The sequence below is a fragment of the Rhinopithecus roxellana genome, chromosome 6 (assembly GCF_007565055.1).
Source record: "Rhinopithecus roxellana isolate Shanxi Qingling chromosome 6, ASM756505v1, whole genome shotgun sequence".
Taxonomy (NCBI): domain Eukaryota; kingdom Metazoa; phylum Chordata; class Mammalia; order Primates; family Cercopithecidae; genus Rhinopithecus; species Rhinopithecus roxellana.
The window spans coordinates 116,388,884-116,411,927 of record NC_044554.1 but is presented as its reverse complement, the minus strand read 5'-3'; the positions used below and the strand labels follow the sequence as shown (position 1 = coordinate 116,411,927).

The 23,044-nt window shown below is 37.7% G+C and overlaps 1 protein-coding gene across 4 annotated transcripts in view; it reads right to left on the bottom strand.

The window, feature by feature from the left end:
- Positions 1-23,044, bottom strand: part of GRM3 (glutamate metabotropic receptor 3) — a 223,224-nt gene that overhangs the window by 13,892 nt on the left and 186,288 nt on the right. For 3 of the 4 annotated variants that reach the window (XM_010370630.1, XM_010370628.1, XM_010370629.1), the window contains 2 exons: positions 11,011-12,077; positions 486-660 (listed from right to left, as the gene is read on the bottom strand). In XM_010370630.1, the coding sequence (XP_010368932.1) occupies positions 486-660; positions 11,011-12,077 (1,242 nt within the window). The remainder of the gene's footprint in view (positions 1-485; positions 661-11,010; positions 12,078-23,044) is intronic. The other variant, XM_030933193.1, reaches the window with a different exon arrangement.

The following is a 23,044-nucleotide window of genomic DNA, read 5'->3' as shown; positions in this document are numbered from 1 at the left end:
TTTTCATTGTATTTTATTATCTTCCTCTTTTAATTTTTCATGAAGCTCCTTTGGCATCTGTGTGACATGGAATATACTTTATAAAACACCAATCTAGTCCAGTCCCCTATTTTAATTAGTAAAATGAGGCAGAAAGCAATAGAGTGACTTGTTCGAAGTTATCGATTAAATTGACTCCAGAACAGGACTAGAGACCAGGTTATCTAACCTCACAACATGGTCAAACCCCTAATCGCAGCTATGGATTTAATGTCTTTGTTCCCTGCTAGACTGTATGTACTGCCCAAACAGAAACTTTGACTTGTTTGCTCCTTACTGCATCCCCAGCACCTAGCACAATACCTGACTCACAGTGTTCAAATCCATACTTAGTAAAATCGAATTGAGATTGTTCACGGGGACAGACATGTGTTGCCTGTTCTTGGCAGGCTGGTCCTGACTACAGTGCTACATATGAAGGAGTTAGTGCTGAGTTCCATACTTACACTGAGAGTATGTGGTCCCAGTTCCACTGACACTGAACCTGTTGAGGTGCAGTCTGTGTGTGACAACATTCTTCTGGGGTTGAAACAGGATGATGTGAACCTTGGGTGCAAACAAACAGCCCAAGACCACAAAGCCACTCAGGCTGACAGAGATGCACATGGTTGTCGTCTGCACCTACAAGAGAAGGTTGGCTAGTAAGTGTCTGGCTGTACATTCAGTCAAATGGCCAACTAAAGAGAGTGCTGAAACAAGACCAAAATGAAAAACCCAGAATAATCGACAGCTCTATTCTGATTATAGCCAAATCAGCACAGAAATTATATTGAATCTTCTATGTTTGGGGTCTTGGAAATATTGCTTAGGATTTGTAAGCAAACACCATTTGTGTGGGGTGCTTTTGAATGCTTGCCAAGACTTCGCATGGATTTTGTTTGTTTTCTTTATATTTTTATAAAGATATTTCTGTAAAACCACAGAAGTTGGAATCTTAAATAGTAAAACATATTCAATGATGAAGTGGCCAGATTGCTGGTGATTTCAGTCTATGAACTTGGCTTTTTAAAGGTTTAAGGTTATTATAAACAAATTTGTTTTTCTTTTTTATATTTTTCTATCTCCCTTGCTTGCTGGAAGCTCTGCCTATCAAGTACTGGTTTACCCTATTCTTTGTTGGGGATCACTATCAGCTTTCTTCTGTGGTACCTTTGTTTTGCTTATCTTGTTGGCATCTCTCTGGAATTTTGATTCATCAGTACTCACTGTTCAATCTTCATGTTCTCTAGGCTTCTATACACCCATTCTTGACAGATAATTTTGACTTCTCCCTCACTGTTTTCCCTGAAAGTTCCCCAGAACCAGGGTTTATCATGTCTTCTCATTCTCATCCCAGAGTAACTTTAGATTTGTTTTCCTTTCCTCTTAGGCACATGCTATTATAAAGTAGCATAGTTTCAAATGCCCCAAATGACTTTAGGCATCTATGAAACATTTCTGTAAAGTCTCTGACCTTCCTCTCTAACCAAGGAAAGCTGAAGACTGAACACATAACTGGAGAAACCATATAATTTTAGAAGGCTTCATTTTACCTTTGATTTTTAAAAAAAATTCAGGTTGCCCTGTGGCATAATTCTTTAGACCTTGTTTGCTTTCAATCCTGAAAGCATAATCCATCCTCATCATTTTAAAGTTCTTGTCTCTCTTAACTATCCCAGTGCTCTCTGCCTTGGGGCCGCTAATCGCAGGCTCCTTTCTTGTCAGCTTCTCAGAAAACAAGCTGCTATCTGACTCTGTGATGCAAAAGCCTTCATAAATATGGGACAATTTGTTTTCTACATATATGTACAATATGATGTTAGAATTGTCCTCTTTCTGCCTCAGTTGCTGCCTCTGACTCTGAAGCCAGTGTGAAGGATATCAGAGATCATGGGAGGGGAAGACAAATCCAAATTTGCAAGATTTCCAGGAAATCTTTTCTGAAAGCATTTCTATAACCCTTGAAACTACTCACACACTTTAAGACATTACAAGAAGAGGTGAGAAGAGGCTTTTAGGAGGAGGGGATCTTGGGCAAAGCTGTACTGTGATTTTTGTCTCCTCACTGAAGCAAGGAATGCTTCAGTGTGGCCATTTACAAAAAGTCAGGTGTTTCTGCAGGAAGAGGATGCCCTGAATTGGGACCTGATTCCTGCCTTGGAAATCAAGAAGGTGGTGAAAAGGCTCATTGCTCTAGTGGCATTGCATAAAACTTTCAACTGTCTTGGGGTAGTCCTTTGTTCTGAGAATTTATCAAAGCAAAGGCTATGTGAATGGTATGCATGGACAAGATGGGCCACACAGGAGCCATTATGCATGGTCTTGGGCCTATGTCTTGGCCTGGAGACCTTCACAGAAAGAGGCTTGGGGTAGGATAGCTGGATGCCCTGAGAATGAGCATGGAGCCACCAGAGACAAATCACAAAAGAGAACTGCCTGTCAACTCACTCAAGGTCCTTCAGGGGAAAAGGCCAGAGGGTAACTTCTAAAGATCATGTGAAAAATGAAAACACCCTCTAGTTATCTTCCAGGCATCTGAAGGATGTATCTTTCCATGTGTGGACTTAGAGATCATAAAGTCATCTAGCCATGAAGAACTATCTTACTGCTTCCTTATTACTCTTTAATCAGGGCTGAGAGGGAAGTAGCAACTGGTGGATTGGGGAACATGAGCACCAAGGAAGATGCCAAGAGGACACAGTTTTGATTATTTTATAGGACTAGATATTTTAATTCCTTAATAAAGACAATTTTCAATTGAAAATGATGGTAGTACCGTATGTTACCTAAAAGCATATAAATTCATGGGTCTACCAAGGTCATGAACGTTTTTTCTCATTGTGCTATCCCCAGCACCAGAATGGAGCCTCGCATGTGGTGAACATTTGGTGTTTGAATATGTGCACAGGAATTTCCATCCCAGGGTGGGGGATGATTACCCTTGCTAAATACTGAAGAGATAACGGAAGGAGCATTAAAGTTGTATTTTTATCATAGTTTGTGCACCATGTTTATTCAGCATACCTGTTATAAATTTGAAATACCTTTTATTACAAAGCCCAAATATCAGTCTCATAGTTTCAGTTATCCAGTTCCATCAGTAAGTCACACTATTAAAAGTCTGCTTTTATCTGTAATTCTGTGTTCTGACCCTTTGAATACTACCAGCTCACGATGCTCTGTTTTCATCTTTGTCGAACTCACAGCAAAGTTAATCACTTCCTTCCTTTTGGATTCCTGGACACATCTTTCCCTTAGTGGTTGTTCTTTGTCTTAGTTATCTATTCTACTTGAACTTTAAGTGCTGGACTTCCCCAGAGCTCAGTTGTGAACTCTCTTTCTTCACCATCCCATTGAGTTTCATGGCTTAAATATTGATGATGTCCAAATTAATTATTACTGGTTTTGACCTATACTTTGGGCTTCTAGAATTAAATATTCAACTGCCATCATGACATATTACTTTGGTAATGAAATAGGCATATCATAATAATGTAATCCAAATTTGGTCCCTTTCCCCAAGTGTCACTGTTTGAGTAAGTGACACCAGATGCCACCCAGTGTGCAAGCCAAAGACCATCCTTGATTTTACCATTACACCCATACATCCAGTCCAACAGCAAATTCTGTTGGGAAATTATTCTACATGAGCTTCTCATGTTATTTTGTGAGCAAGGCTCTGCCTTTGTTCCAGAATGTCTTTTCAAGGATTCTGTGTAGCAAAGAGCTTTAGAAGATAGAGACAGTGACTACCTCTAGAACAAAGGGCAGCATACTATTCATTATAAAAGATTCAGGTTCCCTAGTCTCAGAGTTCCTCTCCTGTGATGTAACCCACTGATGGTACAGGGGTCACCTGGACTACTTTGTGTAGCCCTGTGAGAAGTGGCACTCAGGAAACCTGTGCAAATGCTGACACTCTGGCTACTACTATTGCTGTGAGTCATAAAATTCTTTTTGCTAGCATTAGTAAAACTGTGGTAGGCTAAGTTGTTGCCTTGTAAGTATAGTAAAATCTCAGGCACTACAGTCTTTGACAGTTTTGACAATGAGGAAAGAATGCCAAGAGACACATGGCTTTTTCAGAAAGAAAATATGAGGGCTTCAAGGACTGATTAAGAGGATTTGAGGAAGTACGTGGGAATCAGTAGCAAACATGTTGACCAAATTGTATGACTAAGCAGAATAAATACTGTTCCACTTTATTGCCTGTTAAGGAGGAGGATTTGGAGATGTGGTTGAAGGTTGAGTAACAGGAAGTAGGTTTAAACACAGCTCCTAGACTGATGCCCTGGCTGTCGTTAACTCTTCTTTGGAGGGTAGAGTGGGGTGAATTTCCTCCCCATTTGGATTCAGATCCACCTGATTCTAATAACTAGTACTAACATTTGTCCTAGGTAGGCATAAAATCCACTCTCTTTTACACAAAAATTGCAGAGACATGTACCTACGCTGAGCATTGAGAGACTTTCAGAGAAGGTAGAAGCCAGGTGAATCATTCGAACTTTGACTGGTTTCCTTGGGAGGTTGAGACATCAGGGGCACATATGCTTGTTAAGGAAGAATGGCAACAGCTGGGCCCTTGAAGGATTAATCCCCAGCTGTAGTCTCTTATTCCAAACTTAGATTCATTCCAAGATGACAGTCAAAGGATTCAGAGTTTTGTTTTGTTTTTCAGTGGAACTTAGCTTTCTGGGAAGCTATAGATGAGGCACTGATTTGTATTTGGGCACTTACTCACCTGGATTGGTTTACAGTGTTCACAAAGAATGAGAAAGGGAGGCAAAGAAATCTAGACAAATTCTTACCATCAGCGACAGCCCTGGAAAACTTCCCCAACCCTTATGCTAAAACAAGGCAAGACCCTAAGAGATATTATCATGATGAGAGAGCAAACGCCCTGTTAATTTTGTATCAAAAAGAAGCAAGTCACACTTGCTGTGTGAGTCAAGGCCAAATTAGTAAAGTGCACAAGCCGTGAGTTCCAGCCAGAAAGCTATAGGCTCTGGCTTTAGTCAATGGGTCACCAAAGTTGAAGCAAATAGTGACAGTAATGATGATCTTATTTCAAAATTTAGTCTTTTAGGTGCACAAAAATATTGGACCTTATATGGTTGAGCCATAGGTAGCTGCTGAGTGCTTAAAACTCAAAACAAATGTGTCTTATTTATTGGCAAGGAGCTGCTCTCTCACTGTGCTGCCCTACTCCCCTACCCCCTTCCTAATTTTAGCTGCTTTAAGGAAAATATTACTTAAGGTTAGATTAAAATTTCCCCATCCTGAAGGGTGGGTAAAGTCCATACACACCAGACTAAGTATGCTGAGGAACTTCAGAGAGGGGAGGAACTCAGAATTTTAAGCCTTGTTGGTGATAGACACCCAAATCACCATCCTAACCTATTAGGGGAAAGGCAGGGCTGGGGCTAGTGTAAAGCAAGTGAGGCACTTGCCTGAGATACAAATTTAAGGAGGCATCAAAAATGCATTAATCAAGACAATAATGCAATATTTAAAAAATCAAAAATAATGCTAAGTCCATGATGAACACAATGTCAACATTTTAAATAAGGATAGGATCAATAACAGCACTATGCTATTGTATATTTGATCCTAAGGCAAAAAGAAAATAAGTAACACTGATCCTCTTTTGAGTACTGCTTATGCAGGTGTCCTAGCCCACTCTGCACTGCCTTGTAGAAATCAGAACTTGGCTGGGTGTGGTGGCTCTTGTCAGCACTTTGGGAGGCTGAGGCGGGCAGATCACCTGAGGTCAGGAGTTCGAGACCAGCCTGGCTAACATGGTGAAACCCTGTCTCTACTAAAAATACAAAAATTAGCCCAGTGTGGTGGCACGCGCCTATAATCCCAGCTATTCGGGAGACTGAGGCAGGAGAATTGCTTGAACCCGAGAGGCAGAGGTTGCCTGAACCCAAGATCATGCCATTGACCTCTAGCCTGGGTGACAAGAGTGAAACTCTGTCTGGGGAAAAAAAAAAAAAGAAATCAGGACTCAAGGACCCTACACAAGTGTTGATACTCTGGGTACTGCTATGACTATGAGTAAGAAAGTTCTTTGTTTCTGAATCAGGAGTCTTATGTCTTCTGACACAAGGATTCTGAAACGGTGGCAGGCTAACCTGATAGATTGCAATGGGGTAAAAACCTTTCACAGTTCTTGACAGGTTCTACCTCTACTTCTAACCATCTCCATTGTTAACATCCTATTGTCAGATGGTTCTGACCCCAGTACCCACCTCAACTTCCTAACCAGTCTCCTCATTTATGCCTTTTTGCCGTATAGTAATAGAGTCTTTACAGCAGCCTGATTTTTTCTACTAAAATGTGAGATCGTAATCTCCCCTGCTTAAAAATCTTTCAGTGATTTTCCTTTCCATATAGAATAAAATATAAATTCTTTGCTATGGCTTATAAAGTCCTACATGATTTAACTCTCCTGCCTATTTCTCATATCAAATCACTCTTCCATTTAGTCATTAAACTGTAGCCATATGCTTTTCTTTTCTAAGATATTTTTGTTTAAGAGTGTTTGAACTTGCTGTTTCATCTGCATAGCACATAGAATTCCAATGTCTGGCTGCTTCCCTTCAGTGGAATTTTTTCTTCAGTGGAATATTATGAAATAGGTACCAGCAAAGTAGGGGTGACAAAAAATTGTTTAAAGAATTTGAGATATAATATATATTTTTGAATCTTCAAAATAGTCAGCATGGGAAAATAGGAATTTCTTTGTAAGTATTTGAACATTGTCAAAATTCTCGAGTCAATTTCCAAGACTCTGCCTACTGTAAGTAAATTGTTTCATGTGCTGCAACCCCCAAAAGAACCTAGAGTCTTGACACTCCAAGTATGGTCTTAGTCTAGTAGCATCTCCATTTCCTGGGAGCTTACTGATATGGAGATCCTTGGTCCCCATCCTTTCTTACTGAATCAGAATCTTTAGTTCAACAAGATCCCCAGGTGATTTGCATGCACAGTAAAATTTGAGATAAACTTCAGTAACCCACTTTTCAAGGCGATTTAAAAAAATCTCATTACAGCATTCACTACTGAATGAGCCTGCATTTTCATTCATTCATTATTTATGCTCCATCTCCATCTTCACCTTATTCCCACTAGACTGTAAGTTACAAAAGAGGAGAGACTTGCCTATGTTGATAACAGTATCTCCAAGGCCTATAATAAGTCCTCACATATTTTTTGGAAGACATGAACAAAACACTCAGTAATTACTATAAATGAATTTCTTTATGGATAACTTTCCACTCAAACATGGCTGAATTTTTATTTACACGATTTAAGCTATGTATTAGATCCCAATGACTCAGTGTTTGATTTTTAAACTATCTGAGAGTGGTTAGTTGCAATATAGCACGAGATGACTTGGATAGTTTCTCAAAAATCCTTTGAATTTTTTATTCTAACTGAATGTCTTGTTTGCTCTGTATTGAATTCCTATAATAGCTTCAATTAGTCCTCCTTGATCTAGACTCCACCCTTTCAAATTCATCCTTCATATTAAGGATACGTCTTTGTTACAGTATGAAGGGCATGGATTTGAATCAGAAAAAGTACTATTTCTTAACTGTGCCACCTGGGGAGTTCATTATCCTCTGTTTACTCATCTTTCTAATGGATAATAAAATTTGCTTCCAAATTTTATCAAATGAAGATAAGTGAGCTCATGTGTTTAAGCCATCTAGGAGAGTAAGTTGATCAGGAAGGTTTCTTTCCCTCTTGCCTTTCATCATGTCACTTTTTTGCCCAAGCAAATAACCAAAACAAAACAAACTCAAGACCTCAAAGCCCTTAAACATTATCTAAATGAACCAGCCCTGCCCCTGGCCCATTTTCCACCTGAGTAAGACTGATATGGCTTCCTTCTGGTTGGTTCATTCCTATCTAGTCTCCAGAATATTCCCTATATTCTCTAAATACCTTAGTTGTGTTTGCCCGCCAAGGTTATGGGGTAAAAATCCCGTCTTCAAGAAGTAATCCTGGAAAGATCGTGATCTTACCTATATAACTCTTATGGAGCCCACAGGTATTTAGAGTTTATCTCACCAATTTAATCATAAACTATTCTATTTTATAATTCTTGAATTCTTTCTTGTTTAATATCTTTCTTCCAGCTGAGATATAAACTTTGTGGACTGGAATCTTGCCTTATGTTTATTTATAACTCACAATGGGTGGCAAAGCACTGAGATATAAACATTGTTGACTGTTTGATGCTCAAAATTTTTTCAGCTGCTCCTCAATTATTGCTGCTGATTCTGTCTGAACCACATGATTTTCCTCTGGGAAATTTTAAATCTCAGTCTTGCTCTGGAATTTCTAGAGCAAGAGTCCCAAGTTCAAATGCTTGCAGGGTCTATGAAAGTTCGTAAGTGAAAGGGACCACGTGTGAGAATTCAGAGATTAGTGGGAGATAGGGGCAACAGGAGTAAGAGTGCTCTATCTTCAGGGGTGAGCACTGCTCAGGTCCAGCTAATTGTTGAGTGTAGGAATTTGGGCTCACGTTTTTACTTTGTTAAGAGAAACCGAGAATACGGATATTTATGTAAAGTTTCTCAAGTTTCTAACTTTGGTAAGTATTTCAAAAACAGTATAGGCCAAACTAGACATATTGGTGGGACAAGAAGAGCATGTGATTCATTAGGGCAGAGGTTTTCAATCCTGGCTGCAAATCAGGGTTACCTGGGAAGCTTTGAAAAATCCTGATGTCCAAGCCACAGGCCAGACCAATTAAATCAGAATCTCTGGGGCTGTGTCCCAGGTGTATTTTTTTTGATGCTACCCAGTTGATTCAATATGCAGCCAAATTTGAAAAACACTACATTGGAGGCTTCTGTCTTTCTCATTTCTTTTGTAAACTTAGGATTGGTATTATTTGTGAGGCTTCAGATGATCTTAGCGTCGCTGGATACCTTAATTATCACAGACCTTAAAAAACTCTATTCCACAACCTCTATCCCATTTCATTTGCCTTATGACTTCTTCTATGTGGTGAAAGCTTTGGTGTCTTCAGCCAATTCCATTCAGTCTGTTGTTCTACTCTATTGCTATCATGTAAAGAAGAAAGTCATTTTTTTGTGTGTCTTAGAAGTAAATGCTAATTCACTGAATAAAATTAAATTTTTATAATGTTATTTGTTTATTCTCAGTAGTATTTTCTGCTCTGTCATTTTTTTTAACCAGCTCTTTTGAGAATGAAGAATTTCAAATCATATGTCCAGGACAAAATAATTAGTATTACAACTATTTTGCCGTCTCAGTACTCCAAATCATGTCTGCTAAGGCTGGCTTCCTAAAAACTTAAAAAAAAAATCATGCAGATCTATGGGACTAGATGTATATATAAAGACAAAAGATAGAGATGGGGCATTACAATACATTAACTATAGTTCTCCATGTTAATCCCCAAATTCTAACACTCCAACTCCCCTGTGGTTCATATACTCTGCTCTTTGACTTTGCTGATCCAGCTCTGATGTTTCCTCTTCTTAAAATTTTCCAAAATTTTTATAGGTAGTCTTGCCCTACAACATTGAACTTAGGTTCTTCGTCGTTATTGTTCATCCCTTAATGTAGCCCATAGGTTTCAGTCACATGGTTGTGAATAATTTAGAGCGATTAGATACAATATAATTTGCCAACATCTTGATCCCATGCTTTAAACAGATTCGCCATTTTTTTTAACAAAAGTATTTATCTATTTTAATTGGCAAATAACAATTGTATACATTTATGTACAGCATGATGTTTTAAAATATGTATGCATTGTGGAATGGATAAATGGAGCTAATTAACATATGCATTACTTCACATACTTACCACTTTTTATGGTAAGAGCTCTTAAACATTGACCCTCAGTGATTTTCAAGAATACAATGTAGTCACCATGTTATACAACAGACCTCCTGAATTATTCTTCCTATCTAACTGAAATTTTATATCCACTCTGTCTTCTTTTTGGGCTGCAATTTTCTAGATTTTGGCAATGTAGGAATTGCTGGTAAACAACAGATTTGAGGATTTTTACAACCTATGGAGGCAATTCATTTTGTGAAATCATGGTGCAGCAAGTAAACCATTATGCTTCTGGAAAACTTGAATCTCTGACAAGTTAAGAAACATAGAGAATAAAAAACAAATGCCTGGAGAGAGAAACATTCTTATACTCACTCATTGTAAGGTACTGAAATCAGAATTATAAAATGCTACATTTTATGTAGCATTTTAACAATTTGGAATATTATAGTGGAATGATGAAGTTTCTTTCAAAAGAGATGGTAATTATAAGGGAGCCCAGAAATTTGAACTGTATATTACTAATAATTTGTTAATTAACATTAATTAGGTTACCTGGATATGCACAGTAAAATTTTTAACTATTTAAAGAAAAATATACATGTATATATAACTAAAGCTATAGAAAAGACAGCAAATTAACATTGTATTTTAATCTGTTTTAGAGAAGTAATGAAGCATGAGTAAAAGTTTCTATCTTTAAACTTATGCTGGCTTAATGTTGCAAGTGTATTTTAATTTACAGATTGATCCATGGTAGCCAAGTCCTCCTATATCTAATTTAAAGTATTCTCAAATAGATTCACAGTTAGATTCTTAGTTTAAGTCTTATTCTATTGTCAATCACTTTTTAAGTTTAATTAGTATTATGTGTACATGCATTACATTTTATATCCCACTAGATTATACATTGTGTAAATGTCCATATCATTTATATTTCTCTTCCCCTCTGTGCCTAGCACAGTGCTCTGTATGTGGTAGGTATGAATTAAATGCTCTCTACAGGTAGAATTAATTTTAACATATAATATACAGGCTCATCAGGGCATTTGAAATTACCCAACTCGTTGAGATGAAATAAAAGGAGTCTATTTTAAATACTACACAAGAAACACTGGCAGGAGAAAGAACAAGAAAAATAAGAAACAATCAAAGACTTACTCTGTAGTCACTTGATGTCACATAAAATATAGGGAGGAAGGCCAACCAGATGATGCACGTGGTGTACATGGTAAAACCTATGAACTTAGCTTCGTTGAAATTTTCTGGGCACTTCCGCGTTTTGAAGGCGTACACAGTGCATAAGATCACCAGGATCACATCGTAGGTAAGAGAGATCAACATGCTGGAATCTTTGACATTGCATTTTAGGATGACCGTTTCCCGCTTCTCTGCAAGGGTATACCTCCTGGTGCCTGGGGCCTCCAGGATGAGCCACACAGACACCATCACAATTTGCACCAGGATCAAACCCAGGCAGATGAAAACCTGAGAACTGGGGCTGATGAATTTTGGCCTCTGAGCGCCATTCTTGACCCCATCGAAGATGCGGGCAATGCAGTTTGTCTTGGTCAGCAGGGCTGAGTAACAGATAGCGAAGGAACTCCCCAGCCCAAGTCGGCGCAATGCACAGATGACTGGTGATGGCTTGGCAATGAAGAAGAATGTCATGCAGTATGACAGGCCAACCCCAAACAATAAGATGTAGCAGAGTTCTCGGCCCGATGCTTTGACCAAGGGTGTGTTGTTGTGCTTGATAAAAACAGTTATAACCATGCATGTACACATAAAACCCAGACAGGCAATGGTGACTGGGCCAATGGCCCAGGCGTCTTCCCACCTGATGTAGTCCTCAGGAAGGTCATAGCATCCAGTTAGGTCGGCAGTGGGCCACTGCCCAGGCCCACAATCCATACAGGTAAATTCATCAGCCAGGTATTCGTAGGATTCACAGGGGATGCAAATCCAGCAGCAGACATCCCCTGGTTGCATATTCTTCATTTCATTGGGGGCACAGGGGTCACTGCACTGGGAAGTGGGGACTGAGTTCCGGGACCAGTGGATAGAGTTGACATCTAGCGATAAGGTTTCCGCCCAGTGACCAACTTTCAAGTAGGAATACTTTCCACCTACATTTTGGAAATTGAACACGTTGTATCGCCCCATTCCATCTCCAAAAGTGTCAAACTTGACTATGCTATCTGCATCTTTATTTGGGTTGAATGGAGCTGTGATATGTAAAGTGAAAGAAAAAAAAAAGAACACTTGTTTAGGTGTCTTATGTGTGATAGTCAATTACTTTATGTCATACACTGAAATAACAGGAAATGGAGATTCAAGGCTGAAATAATTTATCAGTTACCATTGAAAGTTACACTTCAAAAGCTACTAAAGTGCTCATGCATTCATAAATTCATTCACTTACCATTACTGAGTGTCAAAGGGTGCCAAGTACCAGTAATAATCATGAATACAATACAATGCTTATTATGTAACAGTGGGATTTACAAACATGTGGTCATATGTTTTATGGTGGGCATGTATCCTCTTCTTGAAAGACTTCATGATAAGAATTGGACAAAATATTGTGTCTCATTGTTATTACATATTTATCTATATACAGCCAATAAAATGTTTCCCATCTTAAATATTTTCATGAAAACATAAAACAGGAAGAATTTTTCTCCTTCAAAATAAAGAACATTTTTTCATTACAGATGTATGATATGATTCTTTTCAAGTTCAGATGATTCAGAAAGAAAAAAATTTAAACTACCTATCATACTTCAACTCAATAGTTTAATATTTTGGATATTAAATTTAATATTGACATTAATTCTGACTACATATATGCATGTGTCTATATACAGCATGCTCATATTCATACAAATACATACAACCTAGCTGTATGTAGAATCTAGGTAAGCAGACTTTGAAATTTCCTAAGTGAACAGGGTCAGTAGCACTCAGTCAAATGGGTCACCCGCAACCCTGTCTCTTTCTTACAGCATTCTGCAAGTCCCTAAGAGCAGAAGCTCTCTGAGCATACATGCTTCCTCTCTTCCAGCTGCTGCTCATCATGTCTGTCTTTCCAACATACACCACCCCTCTGATCACCCATTTCTGTGCCACGTGCTCTGTTCTACTACTGTGTGCTTCTATTTCACTGCCGATCTTTACTCTTTTCTTAGAATTAGAAGACGAATGTTCCTGATACCTATGTGATACATAGAGAAATTCTATTACTCATGGTAGGCTTGCCTGTGTTGGTAAATGGACCCCAAACTGTTTATTTCTCCCTCATGTAGCAGTCTAAGATTTTGGTTGCTGGGTGTCTGTCCTTCACAGCGTGATTCAAAAACCAAGATTCCTTCCACCTTGAAGCTGTGCCACTGCTTAGCAAAGCTGTGCCACTGCCTAGGCCCTCCTCTTCATCAGCATCCACCCAGCAGAAGGAGAAAGAGAGTATAAAGAAGGTATGGCACATATTTCCATTCATACTTCATTGATTAGAAATTAGCCACAAGGACACACTCAACCTTAAAAGAGGCTGTAAAATGTAGTTTAGCTAATGTGCTCAGTTACTTCTGTACTGTGGAAAAAGAGACTGGAATTTAGAGGATGCTGCAGTGTCTGACCCTGTGAGTACTGGCTGTCTTTGTTGCCTCCCCTGTGAGCTTCATTCCACCTTCTCTGAGGTTCATTCAGGCTGCTCTCGTTTATAGGGAAACAATGTCCAGGAAACACTGTTTAGGGAAAACTGGATCCAGTTATTGTATGGGGTAAAATGATCCTTCAATGAATTACTTGGGCTCTTGGTAAAAGAGGACTTTATATTTTGCAAAATAGCCCTTTCTTGTCTGAAGGATATAGGTGCCCCTAGAGGACTGGGTTGGGTAGTTTACAATAAAACCTCATACCAGTTCTATTAGAAATATACTATGCCGAATTTATTATTCACTTATTGTTATTTATTTCTTTGTAGTGTTCTTGTTATCTCACCCTGCAATTTGACTTTACCAACCTCCACTTCCTTTCTGCCACATTTCACAAACCCATCACATATATCTGTTTCTGTCTGTGCTCCAGTTGTGAATTGGTTTCAAGTTAATTGTAAGAAAGGGTGATGTAGTAGTTGAGTGTGTAGTTTTGGGGTTAGATGGATTTTGTGTGATTCTTGTTTCTGTCTTTTAATAATTGTGTGTCCTTCAGCAAGGACCTTTCTGACTCTGTTTCCTAATTTTCAAATTGGGAATAAGAGTTCTATTGAAGATTTGATGAGATAAATCATATAACATGTTAAGCACAATGCCTGGCACACAGTAAGCACTTAACATATATGTTAGTGATAATGATAATAAAAATAATAAAAAGAACTTCATGGAAAAGGAAAGCTGCTTATAAAAGTGAGACCTACTGAGGGACAGGGAGGGAGAAGATGGGAGGAGAGAGATGTTATTCAATTCTACCTACTGCTTTATCCAGACCTCACTTCTGACCCAATCCAGACCCTGCTTCTCCATCCTTTACCCCACACTTCCATTAGTAAGCATGATTATACTTAGCTATTGTTTTGTAACGTATATTTGCAGTGAAACATTGAGAATTTTTTAAAAAAATTAATATCTTTCAATAAATTATCTTCATTTTCAATAGCTATATACTATTACCTTGTACATAAGTACTGAGCTACTTAAATATTCTTATAGTTTTAACATTTAGGTTGTTTCTAAGGTTTTCCCTTAATAAACCTCATTATCTAGTTATTTACTTAGAGCACATTCATAGAAGAAAAACTGTTGGGTCAAAGCGTAGGTTCTTTAAAAATTTAGCTACAGAGTACCGGCTTGCCAAGGAAAGGTGTTTTTTGTTTGTTGTTTGTTTTGTTTTGTTTTACCAACTAATACGCCCATGAACATTGTATGGGAATGTCCATTCTCCACAATCTTACTAACCTTGAGTATTTTTGTCTTTTTAATAATTGACAAACAGGAAACATATCTTATTTTAATCTTTATTTATTTCTTTGACTTTTAAAGGGTCTGGTTATGTTTTAATATTTTAAAAAATTATACATATTTATTTTGTGAATTTCTGGTTCACACATTCTTCACTGTTTTCTTTTGGGGTGTTTATATATTTTAAAAAATTAATATGTAGGCCAGGTGCGGTGGCTCACATCTGTTATCCCAGCACTTTGGGAGGCTGAGGTAGGTGGATCGCTTGAGCTTAGGAGTTCAGGACCAGCCTGGGCAATGTGATGAAACCTCTTCTCTACCAAACATACAAAAAGTTAGCGGGGTGTAGTGGCACATGCCTGTGGTCCCAGCTGCTCAAGAGGCTGAGGTGGGAGGATTATTTAAGCCTGGCAGGCAGAGGATGCAGTGAGCCAGGATTCTGTCACTGTACTCCAATCTGGGTGACAGAGTGAGATCCCATCTCAAAATTAAAAAGAAAAAAAGTAAGAGTTGTACATAAACTGAACATATTAACTGCTTGTCATATATGTACATATATGTTGGAAAGATTCTTCTAACTTTGTGCTTTTTCCCAGATTTCTAAAATCTTAGGTAACTGATTCAAACAATCTCTTTCTTATAACTACTAGTTTACTTATCAGTCCAAGAAATCCTTTCCTACTCCAAGATTATTAAAATATTTATCTAAACTTTTTTCTATTACTTTTATTGCTTTTTTTATATTGAAAAATTTAATGCACTTCAAATTTAAAGAATGAGTTAGGATTTCAATTCATTTTTTCTCAAATGGCTAACAATTTAAATACTAAATAAAATATAGTATAACTTTTAAAATGTATATTACCATACAATAATTTATAGGTGAAAATTATAAAGTACTAAATAAGTTAATCATTTTCCACTAATTTATAATACTTGTCATATATTAAATTCCCTGATAGTCAAATCTTTATACTATTTGTTGTTTCTCTTGGTCTCTTTCCACAGTTGTATGGTCATTTTACAACTACCACAGCATTATACTAAATTTTAGTATTGGTTAGGACAAGTGAACATAGGAGTTGAAACATTATTACTGTATTTTCAGGTATAGTGATCAATATCAGAATTCTCATGTCACATAAAACTAACTTTCTTTAATCTATGACTAGAGAAAGTTAATTAAGAATTTTAGGAACTCCTTTCATATGTTACAATAAGAAAAATATTGAATATTTTAACTCATTTTATATCAGATGTAAGAATAAGAACCCTCAGGTTCTTACTGTGTTACTAATTTAATTACTCTCAAGTATGCACCCAACCTCCACCAATGGTCAGTTGATGTTATTAGATAGTTTCTGGAAAACCCTTCTAAAGGAATATGTTTTATATCTTTAAATATTTCACTGTTCTCATATAAATTTTTGAATATAAAGTTCTTAAAATTAGTATATTTAACAAACAATAAAACTGATTGAAAGAGACTAAAACAACGAGAAAACTTAAAAAAAAGTGGAGAAAGCAGAGCAATGCAGGATGTGAAAGTCAAAGTCTTCAAAACACTAATATGCTCAAGAGAGATAAGTGAAGATATTGCATCCATGAGATAGGCACAAGATATCCTTAAAAATGAATATTCAGAGAACAAGAATGAGCTTTTGAAAGGGAAATAGCAGATATAGAAATTTAACATAAAGACTGAAAGATAAATTTGAGAAAAATCTCAAAGTTTGACCAAAATGCTGTGATGGCAAGAAGAAAATATAACAAGAAAATAATTACTCTGTGGAATGTCAACTTGTAACCAACAAAAGTTCCAGAAAGAGAAAATAGAGGGTGAACATTACTGAAAGGCAAATAAACACCAGTGAAGGGTAGACTTGGCTTAGGGAAGGGTGAAGCAAGAAACTTTTCTGATTTGTTATAAGTGTGTTATATTTATGTAAAAACTACATACGTGTATTATTTTGATAAAACACTAGTCCCAGCTACTCGGGAGGCTGAGGCAAGAGAATGGCGTGAACCCAGAAGGCGGAGCTTGCAGTGAACCTAGATCACGCCACTGCGCTCCAGCCTGGGTGACAGAGCAAGACTCTGTTTCAAAAAAAAAAAAGAAGAAAGAAATTATAAAGTTAAAATAATATAAGATAATTAAGCAAGGTCAGGCAGAGTAGCTTTAAAGTAAATAAATTACAAAAATAATGCTGCTGCAAATATTGGAACAACTGCTTGAAAAGTGAGTGGTGAATAAACAAATGCTACTTTTGGTGGAATTTTATTTTTTAATACATTTACCTTTTACTAAATTTGTTTTGTAAAATGTGTAAAATATGTAACAAAATTCAGTCTAGTTTCTAAATCCTTCAAACACATAAAACAAATTACTTCAAATGCATACATTACAAATTCTAAACAAAAAAAATCCATTTTTCAGAAGAAATGCCCTGCTCCTTGGCTTGTAATAAAGATCCTTAGGTTGCTGTGTCTGTACTAGAATGAGAAAGAATGAAATAAGAACCAAGAAGAAAAAGGTGAACCACAAATATTCCACATGTGAGAAAAATCCTGTTCTTGAATGGTTATTCTTATTGCAATGGCAATATTGACCTGGGTAATGAGGAGGCAAGTAAGAAAAGCAAGCTCTTAGGTGCTGCTGGAGTGGCTTCAAGTGGCAGAGAGCTTGAAGCTCTAGTGTATTGATGCTGTTGCCTTCCTGGTGCATTTAGAATTGCCTCTAAGTCAAATGACTCACTAGGAAAATAGAACCCAGTTAACCAAAACCATGATTCTCCAGCAATCAGCCGTATAGTTCTTTAGTGTGAAGAAACTTATTTGCTGTTTCTCAAGTTAAGTCTCACCATGGGAGTAAGCATCATTAGAAATGGAAAAATACATCACTTCACCTTTCATTGGTGTTGCAACAGCATGAAAGAACCCAAACTGGAAGGACAAAAAAAAAGAACAACCAGAAAGATGGAAGAATTTTTTATAAAGACTTACAACCTTCTCCAAAATCTAATTTCAAGCTCCTTGTCACTCGGGTGCTTCAAAATCAGGTCTCCACTTTCCGAAGGAATCAGATGTGGCCTTGGGTCAGGAGAATCGTTTCTCAGGTTAGCTCATTATCCAATTAGTTCTGACCCCAGTTTCAAATGGGAACTTGGCTTGAATACCAAGGTGACCAATCCTCCTAGGAATCATTTCATAGAGAGGCAGCAAGTCTATACCTTAAAAATATCATAGGTCAACAGGCAGGAGGAAATTAAATTCATTCTTTATTTTTTTCTTCTCAGACAGAAGTCCAATTAAGGTAAGAGAATAGTGTGACTCTTAGGCCTTCAGTAAAGGGAATATTGCCTCCACTGCTTGGATTCACATTCATAAACACTGATAAAGATTACAAAAGCTACTAGCAGTGACCAGGCACAGTGGCTGACTCCTGTAATCCCAGCACTTTGGGGGGCTGAGGCAGGCGGATCACTTGAGGTCAGGAGTTAGAGATCAGCCTGGCCAAAATGGTGAAGTCCCCGTCTCTACTAAAAATACAAAATATTACCTGGGTGTGGTGGCATGCCTGTAGTCCTAGCTGCTCAGGAGGCTGAGGCAGGAGAATCTCTTGAACCCGGGAGGCATAGGTTGCAGTGAGCTGAGATCGCGTCTTTGCACTCCAGCCTGGGCAACAAGAGCAAAACTCCAACTAAAAAAAAAAAAAAAAGCTACAAGCAGGAACATGGCTCCAGTTTTACAACTAGGGCCTTCTGTGAACTAATCTGATGAATCAGAATTAAGATATAGGTGAAAGATAGTGTCATCTCTCTGAAAAGACTGTGTTAGAAGTCAAGAGGTAAGGAAATCAAAATCTTTCAGTTAGAGCAAACAAAATCTTTTACAAGCTTCATGCAGCAAGAAGATAGGAAAGAAAAAGAATGAATCCCTGGCTGTCGGTAATTAGTTTACTTACTGATTAGGAACAAAATCACCGAAGCATTTCTCACAGTCATCAACTGAGTGTAACAGCTGGGACAAAGCACGACTTAGATGTCTTCGTTGCTCAGACTTATGTGTAGAAAACACTCAGTAAATACCTAACATGCCACAGTGAAAGTGAATGTTTGAGAAAAGATACTGAAATAGCTTTTTTCTTTTTTTTTTGTTTTTGTTTTTATGGTGCTATGACTTTTGCAGAGGACTCTCTTCAGTTCCTCTGAAATGTTAGCATGGCTAGTCTTCATTATAGATTTTACTGGTTTTCCTTTCTATATTCTATATATTATTGTTGAAATTGTCAATACTCCAGGCAACTCAGGAACAATCTACTCTCAGACTAAGAATGAAGAATGGGGAGGTAGGGGCATAGGGAAAACAGAAATGAGTGGAAATTATGAAGATTCCAATCCTCCTACCCGCAATTCAGGGGACAGGGCTAACTTGATTTATTTGAGCTGAAAGTCCATAGTGGTCATTGAATCTTTGCTTAGGGACCTTCTTTAATGTGAACTACAGATACTATCACATTTTTTTCATACCCTCTTTTCCCCAACTCTTGCCCTCTTCATTATGCAGTGTACTGCTTTTCTCTCATCTGCCCTAATAAGTGTTTAGATTTTTAAAAATTTTCATTGAATTTTAATGCATACTGAAAAAGTATTTTGAAAAAGTGGATTATTATCATGAAGTGAACACACACATGTAACGTTGTGACTGTTAAGAAACAGACCATTACCAGTTCACTTGTTCCTGTCCCTATCATTCCACCCTTCCTCAGCCCCAAAGGTAATCACCATCTTACTTGCTATAACCATTGTATTAGTTAGGGCTGCCATAATGAAGTACCACAAACTGGGTGACTTGAAATGACAGAGATTTATTGTGTCATGGTCTGCCTGAAATCAAGGTGTCAGCAAGGTTGGTTTCTTCTGAGGGCCGTGACAGAGAATCTCTCCCATGCCTCTCTCTTAGCTCCTGGTGGTACGCCAGCACTCTTCAGTGTTCCTTGGCTTGTTGATGCATTACTCTGATCTTCCACATTCACACAGTGTTCTCCCTGCGTCTCTGTGTTTATCTTTTCCCATTTTGTAAGAACACCAGCCATATTGGACTGGGGCCCATGCTAATGACTTTATTTTAACTTGGTTACCTGTATAAGCACTATTTCCAAATAAGGTCACATTGTGAGATACTAGGGTTATGACTTCAAAATATCTGTTTTTGGGGAACACAATTCAACCCATAAAAACCACAAACTATTTTGCCTGATATTGAACTTTATATTAATGTAGATGTGTATTATTTTGTCACCAACATCTTTTGCTCAAAATTAAGTTTTATAAAATTCAGTCATGTAGTGATGAGCTCTAGTTTATTTTTATTGATGCATAGTATTCTATCATATGATGGGCCACAACTTAGCCATTCTTTTGTTGATGAACTTTTAAAAAATTTTTTTCTTTCAATTTTTAGCTTATATAAACACTGTCTTTAGCTGGGTTATTCTAGAAGCAACCCCCAAGACTAAATTTAAGTTTGAGTAGTTGATTTGGGAGGTTATAGGGCAATGGAGAAATAAGACAAATAGGAATGAATCCAATACAGGATGTGTCAATGACCAAGTTACTGCTGAGGGCAAGTGGGTCTCAGCCTCACTGGGGCCCTGTGGGAGACAGTGGAATGGAAATTGGGAATTAAAACCCCAGCTTACTCATCAGCTCGGATGGGACAACTCTCGTTTGTCATTGGCTTATGGTAGAGTGGTAACTTCATGGCATTTTTGGTCTGTTCTCTATAGGCAGAGCCTGTCGGACCAGACAGAGCTCTCTGGCAGAGTCACAGATGCTTCTATTGAGAAGTTATTTGGCATGTCTGAGAATAGTGAGTGGTAAGAAGATACACGTGAAGCACTGACAGCATTTTCTGCATGCTACCTTGAAAATTCTTGTATATAAATGTTGGGATATACATATATAAGCATAGTTCATTTTATTGTACTTTGCTTTATTGTGCTTCACAGATATTACTTTTTTGTTTTGTTTTACAAATTGGAAGTTTGTAGCAACGCTGCAGCCAGCAAGTCTATCAGCACCATTTTTACAACAGCATGTGCTTACTTTCATGCGTCTGTGTCACTTTCTGGCAACTCCTCTTGCAATATTTCAACTTTTTCATTATTATTATATCTGTAATGGTGATCTGTGATCAGCGATCTTTGATGCTATTATTATAAATGTTTTCAGGTGCCAGATCAGATGGTGATCTTAATAAATGTTGTGATTGCTGATTCTGATTGCTTCACTGACTGGCCATTCCTCTATCTCTCTCCCTTGCCTCAGGCCTCCTATTCCCTGAGACACAACAATATTTACATTAGGCCAGTTAATGACCTTATGATGGTCTATAAGTGTTCAAGTGAAAGAAAGAATCGCTTAAAGTCAAAAGCTAGAGAGGAGTAAGTTTAGTCATGAAGGCCTGTGGAAAGCTGAGACAGGCTCAAAACTAGCCCTCTTGTACCAGTTAAGCAAGTTGTGAATGCAAAAGAAAAGTTATTGAAGGAAATTAAAAGTGCAACTCCAGAAAACACACAAATGGTAAGAAAGTGAAAGAGTCTTATTGCTGATATGGAGTAAGTTTTACTTGTATGGATAGAAGATCAAATCAGACACAAGATTCCCTTAAACCAAAGCCTATTCCAGCTCAAGGTCCTAATTATCTTCAATTACTTGAAACCTGAGAGAGGTGAGGGACCTGCAGAAGAAAAAGCTAGAAGAGGATGGTTCATGAGACTTTGAGGGGCCCAAGACTTTAGTGGAGGAAGTCACTGCAGATGAGGTAGAAATAGCAAAAGAACCAGAATGAGAAGTGGAGCCTGAAGATGTGGCTGAATTGCTGCAAACTAAATGATCAGACTAAAACAGATGAGGGGATGCTTTTTATGGATGAGCAAAGAAAGTGGTTTCATGAGATAGAATCCACACCTGGCAAAGAAACTGTGAACATTGTTGAAACGACAAGAGGATTTAGAATATTACATAAACTTAGTTGATAAAGCAGTGGCAGGATTTGAGAGAATTGACTCCAATTTTGAAAGTTCTATTGTGGGTAAAATGCTATCAAACAGTATCACACGCTACAGAGCAATCTTTTGCGAAAGGAAGATTCAATTATTGTGGCACACTTCATTGTTTTCTTATTTTCAGAAACTGCCACAGTCACCTCAGTCTTCAGCAACCACCACCCTAATCAGTGAGCAGCCATCAACACTGAGGCAAGACCGTCCATCAGCAAAAAGAGTATGGGCTTGCTAAAGGCTGAGATGATTGTTAGCATTTTTTAACAATGAAGTATTGTTAAATTAAGGCATATACATTGTTTTTAATACATAATGCTACTGTACACTTAATAAACTACAGTATAGTGTAAATATAACTTTTATATGCACTGAAAACCAAAAAAATTATATAACTTTCTTTATTGTGAATTTCGCTTTATTTCGATGGCCTAGAACTGAATTTAAAATATTTCTGAAATATGCCTGTATGTGTATGTGCACAAGTGTGTATATGTGTATATAGTGTGTATGTATTTGTATATAATAGTAAAATTGTATGTTTTAGTTGCTTCATATGCTTAATATTGATGTCATTTAATTTTAGATATTTGAGTGAAAATGTATTGGTATCTCATTGTGATTTTTTTGGTAGTTAATTTGCATTCCCCAATGCCTAATAATATTGAGCACCTTTTCATAAGTTAATCAAATGTCTAGAAGTAGTCTTTTGTAAAGTACCTTTTCCAGTCCACTTGTATTGAATTTTTCTTTTAAAAATTTGACGGCAGGCGTGGTGGCTCGTGCCTGTAATCCCAGCACTTTGGGAGGCGGAGACAGGCAGATCACCTGAGGTCAGGAGTTTGAGACCAGCCTGGCCAACATAGTGAAACCTCGTCTCTACTAAAAATACTAAAATTAGCTAGGCATGGTGGTGGGCACCTGTAAAAACAGCTACTCGGGAGGCTGGGGCAGGAGAATCGCTTGAACGCGGGAGGCAGAGGTTGCAGTGAGCCGAGATTGGGCCATTGCACTCCAGCCTGGGGGACAAGAGCGAAACTCTGTCTCAAAAAAAAAAAAAAAAAAAAAAAAGGTGATTTATAGGAGTTGTTTATATTTTCCAGATATGAGTAGTTTTCAGATATATGTGTTGTGAATATCTACTCTGTGGCTTACCTTTTCACCTGCTTCTTAG